Source organism: Xiphias gladius, chromosome 15 (assembly GCF_016859285.1).
Source record: "Xiphias gladius isolate SHS-SW01 ecotype Sanya breed wild chromosome 15, ASM1685928v1, whole genome shotgun sequence".
Lineage (NCBI taxonomy): Eukaryota > Metazoa > Chordata > Actinopteri > Istiophoriformes > Xiphiidae > Xiphias > Xiphias gladius.
In genome coordinates this window covers 29,703,625-29,719,292 of record NC_053414.1, presented here as the reverse complement: position 1 = coordinate 29,719,292, position 15,668 = coordinate 29,703,625, and the positions used below count along the sequence as shown (strand labels likewise).

General features: G+C 40.6%; 1 protein-coding gene across 2 annotated transcripts in view; it reads left to right on the top strand.

Moving 5' to 3' along the window:
• LOC120800318 (sodium/potassium/calcium exchanger 3-like) overlaps positions 1 to 14,058 on the top strand; it is a 47,571-nt gene extending 33,513 nt beyond the window's left edge. For both annotated transcript variants that reach the window (XM_040146336.1, XM_040146337.1), the window contains 14 exons: positions 2,465 to 2,539; positions 3,430 to 3,514; positions 4,296 to 4,399; positions 6,016 to 6,090; positions 7,263 to 7,288; positions 7,407 to 7,460; positions 7,554 to 7,687; positions 10,481 to 10,641; positions 11,209 to 11,479; positions 11,588 to 11,754; positions 12,188 to 12,302; positions 12,474 to 12,586; positions 13,005 to 13,070; positions 13,814 to 14,058. In XM_040146336.1, coding sequence (XP_040002270.1) covers positions 2,465 to 2,539; positions 3,430 to 3,514; positions 4,296 to 4,399; positions 6,016 to 6,090; positions 7,263 to 7,288; positions 7,407 to 7,460; positions 7,554 to 7,687; positions 10,481 to 10,641; positions 11,209 to 11,479; positions 11,588 to 11,754; positions 12,188 to 12,302; positions 12,474 to 12,586; positions 13,005 to 13,070; positions 13,814 to 13,966 — 1,599 coding nt within the window. In that variant the 3' untranslated portion in view covers positions 13,967 to 14,058. The remainder of the gene's footprint in view (positions 1 to 2,464; positions 2,540 to 3,429; positions 3,515 to 4,295; positions 4,400 to 6,015; positions 6,091 to 7,262; positions 7,289 to 7,406; positions 7,461 to 7,553; positions 7,688 to 10,480; positions 10,642 to 11,208; positions 11,480 to 11,587; positions 11,755 to 12,187; positions 12,303 to 12,473; positions 12,587 to 13,004; positions 13,071 to 13,813) is intronic.
• Positions 14,059 to 15,668: the final 1,610 nt, after the last annotated feature.

Below are 15,668 nucleotides of genomic sequence, written 5' to 3'. Positions count from 1 at the left end.
CTTTCTTTTTTTTTTTGTATTATCCTGTGATTCAGCCACAAGTGAAGCTGCAGTGACTCTCATTGATCATGTGAGGTATGTTTCTAGTATTGGATTCAGCTAAAAGGCAGAAAACTGTAAAACACTTTGTATTAGAGCTTCGTTTCTGAATTTTAACATCATATTATTTGACTTTCAACAGTTGCTCTTTTGAGAGCTATACTGCTGACCCCCCTCTATTTCTGCACCGCTCATTAATACTGAAGAAGAGATTTGCTCCTGAAAATACTAGCATGGCTCCAGATTTAAGGACTTCCATTTCTACATCCACACATAAAACATATGCAAAAATGGAAACAAATGTACATTCAGCATACACTTGTTCACACCCAGCTACAGCAGGTTTGAAATAGTGATAAAGGCTGTTTTCCCTATCCTCCATCTCAAATCTAAATCAGAATCCAGATTAAAGCCAGTCATCAGGATTACACATGACCTTTGACCTTTTTCTTGCCCTGAAATGACAAATCTCCACCTCTGATGGTGACTGACGGTCTTGGGTTTACAGAACTCCACTTTTCTCACACACACACATACACACAAACACACACACGCACACACACACACACACACACACACACACACACACACACACATACTGAAAATCATTCAGTGTGTGAGCTCAGTCATAGCTCTCATGTAGGTGTTGGGTAGTTCAGTTCACTTTTACCTGCTTTCAGAAACAGGAAATATAAGAACTGCTGGTGCACAGTAAAATGTTATTCATTCACTTTGTCATTCTTGCTGTAAGCAGGTCTTTGAAAGGTTCGTTACGACAAAGTGTAAGAATATTCATGCCTTTCCTTTGTTCACACATTTCCAGACAGGCTGTCATCACTACGTGACATTTTCTCTCTTGATCATTGCTATCTGTTTTTCATCTCCACCCTGTCCTGATTCCTCTCAGTGCTCATTGTGGGTGTTTATGCAATAATACACCAGGAAATAAAAAATACACCAGTAACACCACGGTAATATTTTGCAGGAGACTTGAAAGGATTTTTATTCAAGGTAACTTGTGGTGTTCCACAAGGCTCAGTGTTAGACCCAATATTCTTCGTTTTCTCCACAAGTGATATTTGTATTCAATTTTATTCATTATTTTGCTTTTCATATGATGCAAATTTATCTTAATGAATAATAATTACTCTGAAATCAAATTTTTTAGAAGGATAATAGATAATCAATTATGCTGGTAACCACACACAAATTATGTTAAAGCAAAACTGTCAAAGTTTAACACTGTATAAAGTTAAGGATTTATTAAAGGAAAATTCTAGTATATTTCAACCTGGTATATTTTCCGTAAATCTGATTCTATGGCTTGTGCTAACTTTGCGCTCTGCTGTAGCAATTCGGGGAAATGAGGACTCACGCAGAACAATTTATACTGGACCAATCTGCATAAGCATCCTACTACTCACACATACGTCCATATATTTTTATTGGGGGGGGGGGGTTACGGGGAAATAAACTTAAAAACAAATATAAATCCAGTGTTCATGCTGCAAAAGAGCCAACAAACCCACTGCTTATTAAATTAAAGACTATAAAGTTCAGAGACTTGGCACTATAGAAAAAGTCAAAAATAAAATTACCCGAAAGAACAACTTCACCTGAAAAGTGAGATGAGAGAAAATCCATATAACTTCAGAGGAGTGGGCATGTTTGGAAAAAAAAAAAAGGATGAAGAGGACAGCTAAAGGGCTGAATTTATGGAGCTGGTGGATAAATAATATATATTGAATAAATATACAACATATAATTTTGTCATGTGTCAGACACTGTTCTTTCTCATCCATTCAGACAGTTAATATCAGTAGGTGAATAAGCAAAATATAAGTAACGTTCCCTCCTGGGCCTTTGTTATAAAAGCAAAAACTAACTCTCCCATTGAAAAATGTAAATAGTGTGGTCTCACAGTTATGGCATTCATGAATTTTTAATATTTGATCTGTTAATGTACTGCGCGGCATTTGCATGGGATCAGATGTCTGACTCTTTATCCTTTAATTAGTAGACCTGTTTTATTTTTCATGGTAATTTACATATACATTTCATGTAGCAGTAAGATCAAAGAGGTATTTTTTAAGGCAACATTCAGGGGATATAAAGACGTTTGTTCAAAATAGAAGAAAAAGCGTCTTGTGTTTTATCTGTCATGGGAAATCTATGATAAAATCTAAATGGAAAAAAATAGAATAAAAAGCAGGAGAAGACATGAAAGGTAATAAACAATGGCAGATGTTCTTGCCAAATTGGACATATGATCTGATAAGTCACAGCTGGCTTTACATTTTGACAGTTTGCAGTACAGTGAGTCCATCTTAGCTTGGACATTTCACCCTATCATATGACATGTATGACATCAAGCAACGTCCCTGATCCCTGGATTATTTGTCATTCTGTCTCTCTCTCCCCACAGACCATTTACATGTTCTGTGCCCTGGCTCTCGTTTGTGATGACTACTTTGTGCCCTCCCTGGAGAAGATATGCGAGGTATTAAGCAGTATGCTTTTCAAATTAAAACCACAGTATTAGTATTTAAATATTGTTATTAAACTGAAAAGTTTGTGTTGGACATTCAAGAAATGTTTTAGATTCAGGGTTCATTTGAAAACCCAGGTAATGAAGAGTGTCTTCACCATTGTGACAAACAATTTTTTACTCCACTTACTTGCTTTTTCCAGAGCTTTCAGTTGCATCTCACTGAAGTCTATAAATACATGTAAAAAAAAAAGGCTTGAAAAGATTACATGCCATCTGGTTTTATAGTTTCATACAGGAAGACTATTACTGTTTTTTTGTGCTTATATATTATATGGATACACTAGAGTAACACATCTTCTGGTCAAACATACAAATCCAAAAGAAAGACATTGATCATAATGTCTAAGTACATATACATAATTTCAGGTAGCATATATTTATATACAAAATGTCAAACACATTTTGGAATGCATAGCAGAAGAAAGCTGTAAATAGCTTTTTTCCTCAATGCAAAGGCTTTGTGCAAGTGACTAAATAACTTAAGGGTTGCCCATTTAAATAGCTGTGTCTTTGTATATTGTCCATATTTAAGATAAACAGAAATGTATTTTTGTTTTTATCCTACTAAACAAAGTATTTTTAGTTCCCGGAAAAAAGGAGACTAGACCCTTCCAGACTGACATACCATCAAGTTTTAACATTAGGCGGTAAAATACACAATCACACATAGAATGTGCAAGCTTTAGTGGATCTTAATGATCAGCTCAAGGGTCAAAGGTCAGGCTTTGACTGATCTGCTACTGTTTGTGTCTTGGACTAGTCTGGATTTTCTAACTGCAGCTGCTATTTCCTGTGGAAAAATAAACTTTATATTTGCCTCTTCTTCTGTTCTCTGCCAGCGTCTCCAACTCAGTGAGGACGTAGCAGGTGCGACGTTTATGGCCGCCGGCAGCTCGGCTCCTGAGCTCTTCACGTCTGTCATAGGTATAGTGTAACTTACATCCATGCCTCCCTTTCTTTACCTCCTTTTTCTAAATGAAATACATGCTGCAACAAATTAGCTGCATTAGGGAGGAAGTGAGCATGCCTTTTAAATGGATGCTTGGAAGTGTTGCTTCCATCTCAAGAAACGTGACTTTCAATATGCTGATTTAAGTTATCTAATGTAAAATGCTCCTGAGCATTGCTGACAGGTAAAGGCCACATGTTTTGTTTTATTTTTTTCTCTGATCATTGGTGTGTTCAGTGTAGTACTGTACATCTGTCTGAACCAACAATATAAAAAACTTTCACGTCAAAGACTCGAGCATCACACTACATTACTGTATCCTTTATATAAGAATCACATTATACACACAGACTGTGTTTAAAAGATTCAACATTCTCCTCATTTGTAAAGAAAATTAATTCCATTTGTACTCAAAATAAAAAATAAAAAATTTCCATATCTGTGTTTGTGCGCCTATGTGTATGTGTGTTTGTGTGTGTGTGTGTGTGTGTTTGTGTGTGAGAGAGAGGGAGAGAGAGAGAAAGAGAGAGAGCGAAAGAGAGAGAGATCCATGACCAATACGGAATTATTTATACATGTTTTGACAGTTGTGTGACATCTGTTTATCAGCACTGAAGATACTGTGTTGCAACTGGATAAATCAAGTAGTGTACAACACATAATCTCTCACATAATGCTCTGTATGGAGTCACACTGCTCTCTCTGTGTGTGTGTGTATGTTGTGACTCGTTGTGTGCTGGCTCATTCTCTCCCCAGGGGTTTTCATTACCAAAGGTGACGTGGGTGTTGGGACCATCGTGGGCTCAGCCGTCTTCAACATCCTCTGCATCATCGGTGTGTGTGGCTTCTTTACCGGGCAGGTATGATGTCATAGCAGCGTTACACCACTGCAGCCAAGTCCGCCGCTGACCTGGTGGCATTTTCACAGAGTGCAACCAGCTGCCTAATGTCACCTTTACATATTCAGCCACATAAACACAAAGTGGTAGAATGTGCTCCTGCATGCATGCATATGTTTATGCAGAAGAATGCAGGACACATGTACACCCTGTTGATTTATTCATGCATGATTCCAACATGCATGAATAAACCAAAATCTATGCTCAGCCCAAAGTGACAAATACGCCCATTGCTTCCTCTCACTATTTCTGACTGCTTTGCACCTGAAAAACAAGGAATCCAGAAAGTGCTACCATGTGTTACCAGGACAGTCTGCATACGTGAGTTATACTGTCCTCACTCTTAGCTGTGACATAAGTACATATTCAACAAGGACTTTGATTGGGTGATTTAAAGGTTTATGCCTTTTTTTCAATGTTTTAATGGGTTTATTAAGATAGTAAAATAAAAAATGGAAATGGGCAAATCTTTCTGCATCCTCAGCCCTTCCTTAAGGGACTCTGGTAACTGCTGGTCTTACATATACCTAAATTCTTTGCTACTGCTCTTATCATCTTTTCTTGAGTTTCAGTATAGTCTGATTTGTCTCTTCTTTCATATGACTTTCATGTGTCACATTAGAAAGTTTAAGATTAATATGTTTCATGCCACAACCATCCTCAGACTAGAAACTACACTGATCATGGTTTATTCTTTTCACTCGCACATTTGTTTGTAGAAAATTCTTCCACAAGTACACAAGAAGATTTTTCCAGAAATATTTTTTGTTTGCTTTTGCTTAACCAGCCACATGTACAACACCACGTTAGGATAAACACAATAGATAGTTTATATCTGTTTTCTGCTTTGCGTCCATGGTGCTGTGCATGAGATACAAAGATAACATAATATAGTGCAGGCTCTCTCTGATGCCATCTGATATGCCAGGGACATGGAAATGAGCGGAGAACAAGAATAAGCCCCTCGCTCTGAAAAATATACGCACTGGACTCCAAGCAGTGATGCAATCCCAGATTGTGAATTACGTAATCATAGTTTAAATAATGAGGGAGAAGGGCAGGCGGTGTAACGGGGCTTGGAGGGATGGGGTGCGGCAAAATCATCCTCAAGCCTAGCAATGCACGTCATTACTGTTTTATACCTTTGGGTGGCTGTTCGTGGCAGGTTCCTTCTACAAAGAACTATTGTACAGTGAAACAGAGTACAAGCAAACATTTCCAGCTTTGTTTTGCTCTAACGTTGCCCTCTGCCTCGCAGCAGCAAACGGTTCCACAGCTGGGAGTGGCACATTCAAGATGTGATTTCTGACCCTCCACTTATGTATACAGTGTGAGCGCTGTGTGGGAGAATGTTCCAGTGTTAGTCACTGCATTGTGGGCTCATGCATTGCATTTGATTACATAAAGTCGATAAACACACTGGCACCTTTTTCTACGTAGGATGTTACCTTGCAGTTGGCTTTTCCGCTGACTGTGATTCAGGAGGTTAACTTGAGAGCTCGTCTGTTTACATTAGTATGGTAATGATGTCAGAGGCGTGAACTGTGCTTATCTCTGTTTTGCTTTTTCCCTTGCAGGCAGTGAAACTCTCACATTGGGCTCTACTCCGAGATTCCATTTATTACACATTTTCTATCACGGCCCTCATCGCGGTAAGAGCTGATACACTCACATGAAAATACACAGAACAAATGATCAAATGTGTGGGCATTGCAGAAATATGCAGAGATACTTACTCTGTCACTTACTATAAAGCTTACTATATGCCCATTTTGAAAGTACAGTTCATGATTCTCAGCTTTAGTATCCATACCCTATTTGTACATTCTGTCCCAGCAGTATTGACTGGATTGTAAATATAGAAAAAGTCAGTAAAATCATACAGGTACTGTACGTCCACTATAAATGTGTATTTTTAGCAGTTTTTCAATCGCAGCAATCCATCCTGCGGTAAAGAGTGTGTTTAGTTATATGAAACATGCATATCTAGTATTTAGGGGTCTCTAAAGAAACTGAAGCTAAGTCTCAAATCCATATTACATTCTAATACACATCAGGTTTTGAGTATGCAGTGTATTCACACTAGATAAGGGACAAAAAACATGTATACTCAAAAACATCGGTATGCATCCTAACAAACACTTCAGTTTTGAGTTTGAAGATGGACACTTTTATCCCTCAATGTAATGCACAGTGGAAATGGAGAAATGGTACAATGTAACTAAGTACATTTACTCAAGTATTGCACTGAAGTACGGCTTTGTAGAGGTATGTATGAATTTTGTGCAACATTATACTTCTGCTTCCATACATTTCAAAGGGAAATACTGCGCTCATTACTCCACTCTGTTTGTTTCGGTCCAGTCAGGTACATTACAGATGAAGATTTTTATTTACCAAATATATCATCAGCCTCTAAACCATGATCATTCGTTGTAGACGAAACAGCTCAACAGTATGTTGAGCCTGGACCAACTACAACATTCAAAATCCTCTGTATCAGGTACACAAAAACAGCAAAATCAGCAGCAAAATCAGTCACAAATTAATCCATAATTTCATATATTCCGTGTGCAGCATGGTACAGAGGAAACATCGAAACTGATTGCAGAATAAAAAAGAACAGTGTGCTTTTTCAGTGTCGTTCTTTCTTTAAATGAAATGGAATGAGCCAAAAGGTAGTGCTTTTACCTTTTTTCTGGCTTTCTAAGCTCTGGATTGGTCATGCCCCCTAGTGGACTAGATCCAGAAATGCAGAACTAATTGAACCTTCAGTTAACTTTCAATCAATTCACCTAATCTCCCCTTTGTCTTGCATTTTTAGTTCATCTATGATGAGAAAGTGTGCTGGTATGTAATGTTTTTTGTGGACCCCTCAATATATATAATAATACATGTATATATATATATGATTCTTAGAGTGCTGAATCATTGTAAATGTTTTACTGACTTTGTGTTTGTGTGCCAGGTGGGAGTCTCTTGTCCTGGTTCTCATGTATGCAGTCTACATCCTCATCATGAAGTGAGTGTCATTCTCAGAAACAGCTAATACTTAATGTTAACCTATTGGTTGTTCTTAGTTTCAAAGAGCTGTTCCATGAATTGTCATCGTCAGGTTTAACGGCAGGGCACATCGCTATTTTGGCCATCGAAAGAAGAGCTCTGTGAATCTGGCCAATGGGCTGACAGGAAGCACTGATCTGGAGGATAACGTCACATGTGATGCCACTGCAGTCCTACTCAAGAAAGGTATCAGAAACTGTTCTATTTCTCACAGGCTTTGCCCTCTAACAGGACTCTGCAGCTTTTAGCTGCTCATCTTGACGCACTGAAATTTGCATAATGGCAGCTGGGGCACCACTCCTCATCTATTTTTGTTCTTCTCCATTAAAAGATAGTCAAGGATGACTTTACCGAATAAGTTCTGTGCATCTTGTCCTGGGTTGATCCTCACTGCCGATACTCCGCCATACTATGCTCCCTTTATATGGAGCTCCACAAACGTATCTCTTATGCCCTTATTGGTCAAGACAAACGTCCCCTATATGATAGTGATGGTGAGCAATAAGGTTTCACCTTCTGCCCTTCTATCCATAAACTCTTAGCGGACACCTACAGACCGGCTGCAGAGAGGAAGTCAGTGTCGCCCCTAAACACGACAAACTCTAGGTGTTTTAGAGAAGTTTGAATAAACTGAAAAATTGCCATTCAGCATCACTAGAGCATTCTTGTGCTTATTGACACTGTGGCTGCTCAGATTAAATTCCAAGAACGCAGTAGAGTATCGTAACACAGAAGCCCTCCAGGTGGAACAGTTGATGGTAGCAGCATGCAGCCTGGTGCAGCTGGATGTTTCAGTGGAGACAATCAATAAGTCCTTTAGAGGGAGAGAGTTGCTTTCAGTGCCTCGCACAGTATAAAGAAAACCCTTACCAGGGACATTGCCAGTGCCTTTGGCCATGCCATGGCTTTATTTATTGCCTGCATCTAAATCGGTTTGGCTAACTATCCACCAGAACGACAAGGGAAATCTCCTGGGTCCTCAACAGTGAAGAAGGGACCGTTTGGCCACGTAGCACTTCCACAGATTGCTCTAATGCCTGCAGCTGTTTGTCTGGCGTAAAAGATAAGGTAAGGTATGAGGCACAATAATAACGAACAGAAAAAGAGCAGTGCAGGAAGCTGGATAAGGTTCCAACCTTCTTTAGCACAGCCGGCTCTGTCACCGTGCTCTGCATCCGAAGCTCTGACTACTGCTCCACTGAGAACAAGTGACCCCGCTAAATTGTTCCATGGGGTGTGCTGAGGAGGCAGTGAAGAGAACTGGGGCAGGTGGCAGTTGTTTCAGCAGATGGCTTCCAGGCTGGATGTGTTTGAATGTGCAACGTCACAAATGGTCCCGACAGTAACCATCACTGACCTGGACTGCTGCATTTTCCGGTGTTTGCAGATGAAAAAATTCCAGGGTGATTTCTGACCTTGTCATCATGTCCTACCGTAACAAGGTTGGTAGGTAGTATGACTTTTAGGGGAAAGTGGTCACATGAACCTATTACAGCTGCCATTGTTAATGTGCTGCAGTAGTTCCAGTCACTGATCAGCAGAAGAAATGTATCGGTGACAGAGTGGAGTTCACACTGAACCCATGTTGAGGACTACTGAGAGCCTTTGGGCACTGATTACTGATTACTTTACATTTCAGGCCTGGAAAAGTGCTGAGATCATATCCAAAACTGGAACCCTAAGGACAAATTGAAACTGTGTCCTGATATTGCAAGCTAGACATGTTTGACAAGGCGGAAGTGAAAGTATGTACGTTTAAAGCAAGGCACCCATTGCTGCTGTGTGCACCCATTTGCTCCACAAATGTGCACACAGCAGCTGTTAAAGTGCTACAGTACACAGACATGGTTGTTGGTCATCTCTGCCTGAACATAGAGCTTCCTCTTTGTGTTGGCACATGCGACTTTGTGTTGGTGGGGAGGCACTTAAACCTGCAAGTGTTAGCCAGCGACCATATATGTACAGTTACCATCCATTATTCATTATTACTCTGTCTTTCTGCTGCTGTTTAATTCTATGTAAATCTCCAGGTTCAGTGAGCACTTCACTACTCACCTGTTACCACATGTACTTTCACTGTAGGTGAATGTTTCCCCCACCACAACATGTTACGGATACTGGTTTACTGGTGACTTTAAAAACAAATGTATCTACAGTATATGCCAATACAAACAATATGTGAATGTGACTTGTTGATACTGATGCAGAGACAAATCAACAAATAATATCAATACGTACTATCAGCAGCTAGCTCAGCATATGCTTTCCACACACGTCTATAACTTTAAAGAACGGAATATGAAGGGTGGCACTTTGGTTTGCACTGTTGCCTACCAATAAAAACATCCTGGGTCCCGCAGGCTGCCTGGGGCCTTTCCCTGTGGAGTCTACATGTTCTCCCTGTTCTCCCTGTGTCTCTGTGAGTTTCCTCAGGGTGCTCACTTTTCTTCCAGCAGTCCACAGACATGCAGGTTAGGCGAAGTGTAAATTCTAAATTGCCTGTCGGTGAGAATGTGAGTGTGACTGTTTATCTGTCCACATGTGTTAGCACTGTGATAGACTGCCGTGTTGTCATGCACCTCTCACCCGGTGAGCGCTGGAACAGGCTCCAGGTCCCTGCGACCCTGCACAGGATGAGTTGGTGAAGATGATGAATGGTTAGAAAATTAGTTTGCTAGTCTTGAATTATTTTAAATGCACATTAATCTAGACAAATACTGTCCTTTTGGTACACAGATGTTATATTCCAGATGTTGTCTTTCATACAGACTTTTTTCTTTTTAGGAGGAATTTTCTTCTATAACATCTTCAGCAAGTTCATAATTGTATTCCTCATGTTATCACGAGCAGCCAAAATTTAAAAAATCCAGTAGGAAAACTAAAGGGTAAAAACAGTGTGAAACCCTTAAAAAGTATGTAGGGTTACAGTAAACAGTTAGCACTGCAGTCAGATGAACATTGTCTGTTATTTCTCGCTAGCTAACTTCCACTGTAAGCCGTCAGTGCTGATGGTGGATGAGCTCCTGTCTGCATACCCCCACCAGCTGTCTTTCTCTGAGGCCGGCATGAGGATCATGATCACCAATCATTTCTCTCCCAGAACCCGCCTCACCATGGCCTCTCGCATGCTTATCAATGAGGTACATTTACACTAAACTACACATGGACTCACGAACACGTGTAAATGATCTTGAGTTATGTCGTTTTACATGCCACACTTTTTTTCAGATTGAAAAAAGTTGAATCGCAGCAGAGCTACCCTGAACAGAAAAGTAGTTTTGTCCAGACTTTTAGCATAATTACAAACCAAATGAAACTTTCTGGGTTCAACAGAGGAGAACTGAACTGAACTGAATGTTCATTTTCTTTTGGATAAGACAGCCAGCATTTTCACTCAGACACCTGTCTGCTGCAGACTAAAGTCTGGGTGTAAACCTAAACCTAACACGCAAATTTGGGAGTTTGACAGAAAGAAGAGGAAAGAAAAATGTAACTTCTACTTCAGACAAATATAAGGGACTCTTTCTGATTTGTATTATATGAATAAAAAATTAAAGCAAACGTAAGTAGTTAACTGGGACTCAGAATGATTCTGTTAAAGCACCACTGACAACACAGTAGCAACACAAAATTGCCAAATGTGTTCAAGGAACTATTGTAGTGATATCTTAATGGGGTCTATATTAATGTGCTGTTTTCACTTCCAGAGACAAAGACTCATCAACACTACAGAGACTCGGGTCAACCGCATCACCAACGGCGACTCGGAGTCAGCGGCCAGGACTCAAGGGAGGCGGGGCTTAGAGAATGGGATGGGCGGGGCCGAGCAGGGTCTGAACGGGAGGTGCCGACTTCAGCGACTGGAGTCTGGGAACGAGACAGAGAATGAAAATGAGGATAATGAGAACAATGAGAATGACGAGGAAAGAGAGGCAGAAGATGATAATGGAGGCCCCCTGGTGCCATTCAAAGTTCCAGGTACGGCACAGATCACATTACAAAATAAAACGATAGTTGTCCTTAAATGTTTGTCTTGCTGCTATCATCATATGTACTGTATTATCCTGTCATTCTGTCTTCATCCAGCTGGAGTGTGTAACAAGCTGAAGTGGCTGACCATGTGGCCGCTGTCCCTGCTTTTGTTCTTCACCGTGCCCAACTGTGCCAAGAGGCGCTGGGAGAGATGGTTCATGGTGTCCTTCCTCACCGCCACCATCTGGATTGCTGGTCTCTCATACATCATGGTCTGGATGGTCAGTCCAGTCAGTCTCACTCACTAACATGTTGAAAACACATCCTGGTCTGGATGTGGATCTCTATAGTTAATAGTGATTGAACATTATGTCTCCAGAGAGTGCCACACTTTCCACCAGGGTACAGCTGCTCCCATTTTCACATTAATCTGCGTCATACCGGAAAGTAGAAATACAGGAAAGTTAAAGGAGAAGCATCTCGTGGAGTTTTTACCCAGTAGAGCATTGGTTTTATGAGTGGGTCCCTTTTTTGTTTGTTTGTTTGTTTGTTTTTAATCACATATGCACACTGAGGGTACTTAATACGTTGTTATGCTTCTGAAATTGAATTCGATACAGGAACTTGGTTCAGTGCTAGTCTTAATTTAATTGAATGTACTGATGAACTATATAGAAAAGGCAGCATTATGAGATGACATGGGTTGGGTTTCAGGTGACTGTGATCGGCTTCACTCTTGGCATACCTGATGTCATCATGGGCATCACCTTCCTAGCAGCAGGCACCAGCGTCCCAGACTGCATGGCCAGTGTTATAGTGGCACGGCAAGGTACACGCACACACACACACCCACACACACACACGCACACACATACCAATACACTCTGCTACAACGCTGTTAAGAGAAGGAGCGGTTGTTCGCAGCAGAATATTGCTTGTCAGAATTTACTTGTCTCGAGACTGTATACAGACCTTGACAGTGTTGCTCTCCTTGCCTCAGGTCTGGGAGACATGGCCATCTCCAACTCCATAGGCAGTAATGTGTTTGACATCCTGGTGGGCCTGGGCCTGCCCTGGGCGCTGCAAACACTCTGCATCGACTACGGCTCCAACGTGAGTGCTTCTCAGCTCAGCCAGAGGAGATTCTGCTGGACTCAGACCAGAATAGAACAGAAATGTGTTTATGAAGGACAGTGACAATAGTCTGTATTATGCAGTGCAGAGAGACGGGGGAGTTTAAGATTACCGTTGTTGACAAAAACACCCACACAGTATTTGTTGGGGCATTGTACAGTTAATCACTTTACTCTGGGAAAATTAAAGTCAGATTAAAGTCAGTCTCCCAACTGTATAAATACAGGATGTAATTCTGTGTGTATCAGGACAGAACAACGGCCTCAGCCATATTTCCTTTTGGCCAGACTTTTTATAAACCTGCATTTCAAGGTCATTTAGGACACTGGCAGTTTATTGTCTGTGAAAAAAGTACTGTGATATAGCAAAGAATAACACTCTGCCTCTTTCTCCTCAGATCCATCTTAACAGCAGAGGTCTCATATTCTCTGTTGGACTCTTACTAGCCTCCGTATTCTTCACAGTAAGTTTATATTTACAAGTTGCTGAATGGGGCCGTCCTGGCAGTCCTGGGGACTAGGGGCACATCTTCGTAGTTTTGAATCTAACCACAGACGGCTGGTAATGTGCCAACCAACTTCCAGGAAAGCTTAAATATCACTACCAGCATTTTGGCTTGTAACCATACGCACATACAGTTCTTCATTTTGGTTCAGTGAAATCCTTTTCACACTTTCTGTGCTCCAGACAAGCACAGAGTCGGAGAAGTAATAGGAAGAAATGTAGAAGGATTATTTGAATGTAGAATATGTACAGCAATGATATTTATATGATATATCAGCAATGATTGTTTTTCATTTCTTTTAGACAACTAATGTACAGTATATCGTTTTTTATTTTAATTAATATTTCTATTTTTGATCACAAACATACAGACTTACGCATACCATAACCTCTGTTGTATCTTCCCCCTTTTCCATATTCCACCCCACCCTTCCTTCCCTATCAAATCTGAAACCACGCCTATGTTCTTGAATCCAGCTCGGAACTTTGCGGCATGGCACGCCAGTCTCCTGCACCTATCTAGCCTCTTACTACTTCAGGAGTTCTCATGAAGCGGAAACTGTTTAAATGCCGTGTTGCTAATCTCTCCGAATTTTGATATCACATCAGCTACAGTACAATGTTAACCTCCTCCTCCCCCTGTTTATTTCTACATTGTACTCTCGCCTTGCTCTTTCACTAATTCTGTTTCCCCGCCTGCAGGTTCTCGGTGTCCATTTAAACAAATGGACTCTGGATCGGCGACTGGGCTTGGCCTGCCTTGCCATGTACGCCATCTTTCTGTGCTTCTCCATCCTCATCGAGTTCAACGTCTTCATCTTCGTCAATCTTCCCATGTGCCGAGACATCCACTGACCTCCCCCCTCCTCTTCTTCTTCTACTTCTTCCTCTGGCTGACGGAGGAAACCTAACCTGGCTTCCAGTTTCTTGGCGCCTGGGAACCAAGTCCTACTTTATGTTTTTTCAAATAGAAAAATAGAGATCTATATGATTTAGTTTTGGTGCAATACACACATGAGAGAGGACACCTGAGGTTTTGGGTTTTTGGGGACCGGAGAGGTGGCGCGAAGCGAAAGTCCCAGCAGCAGTGATTGCTGCCAATCATCTAATGAACCAAAAGGCTGGCTGGAGTGAACTTAACTGTATTAACACTGACAGTTAGGCTACTGTTGGTGAAAAAGCTGCTACTGTAACTGACTGACTGACTGGAGGAAAGAGCGAAATCCTGCGTTAACAGCGATTTTTAGCTGGATTGTTTGTTACTCTTTGTACAAGTTTGGATATAAGCACACGATTAAGGTATTTTTAAGTAAAAACTGGCTTTCTCTGTATATATTTGAGGATTATATAAGTAGAAATATTAGTTGATACATGGGACTCTCTTATGCACAACTGGATCAGTCTTGCAAAGCTGAATGATCCGATGACAGTGACAGCATTGTATGTTTTACTTTAGTGATTTGGTGGGCCAGTAACACATTCAAAATGCTTCAACATCTCTCCCGTGCTCAGTACCAGCCAACATAGCATGCTGTGCTAGCCACAAGTCAACTCTAGCTTTGCACTGACAGAGAGAATCCAGATATTTAACACTATTCATATAGAGTCTGTTCTTGCTTGTTTTTCTGTCTCTTTACAGGCATATCCAAGTAGATGTGGGCTTTATTGTTCTTTAATAAAACCCACATAAGAAAGGGATCTCCCAGGAACTGACATCCAGCACTGTCACTTTATGGATTAGAGATATTATTCTATCATTGCAAGACGTCTACAGGTACTCTAAACATATAACTACTGAAGTTAAAGTTCCCACCAGACGGTAGATCTCTTGTGCTATAGTAAAGAATGAGTTTTTTGTCTCTGAGCTCAGTATAATGTTGTTACTTCTTAAAGCCAAAAGTATTTTTAGAATAAGAGTAAGAGTCGTAGATTTGGACTTAAGAGTCAGCTCGAGTGCACTGTGTGTTTGTGTGAGTGTGTGTGTGTGTGTGTGTGTGTGTGTGTGTGTGTGTGTGTGTGTGTGCATGTGTGTCACTGTTACTGGGAAGACATAATCATGATTTATTTATGAATTAATTTATTCAAAGATCATGTCTAACCTCCAGTTTCAGCCCTTTGGGTCATGTACAGTGTATTAAGTGGAACGCTCTCTGCTCTATGTCGACGGAGCTGTACAATGTACTGTACCTAATATATAATCTAAGTACTGGAAACTGACTTGATGTTGTTTATATTTAAGAAGTTAGAACTTTATAATTTATCAGTTTTGTATAGTTTGGGAAAGATATTGCCACATTTGTATATTGGTACAAACACTTTGGTTTTTGAAGATAATGCACGGCCAGGTTGAGTTGTCATGGCGATGCTGTGTTTCAGTGAGATGGACTGAAAGTGCAGTCTTTATCACTGGTCCTAACATGGTTAGGAGCCTAATCCCCTTGCATGTTAAAGTAGTGATGTAAAAGATTCACTTTCAGGTAAAAAGGATATTAACGGCACATGACCCTGTGAACTTTCACAGCATTTTGTTTCTTTAACGCAGTGCTTGAACTCTTAC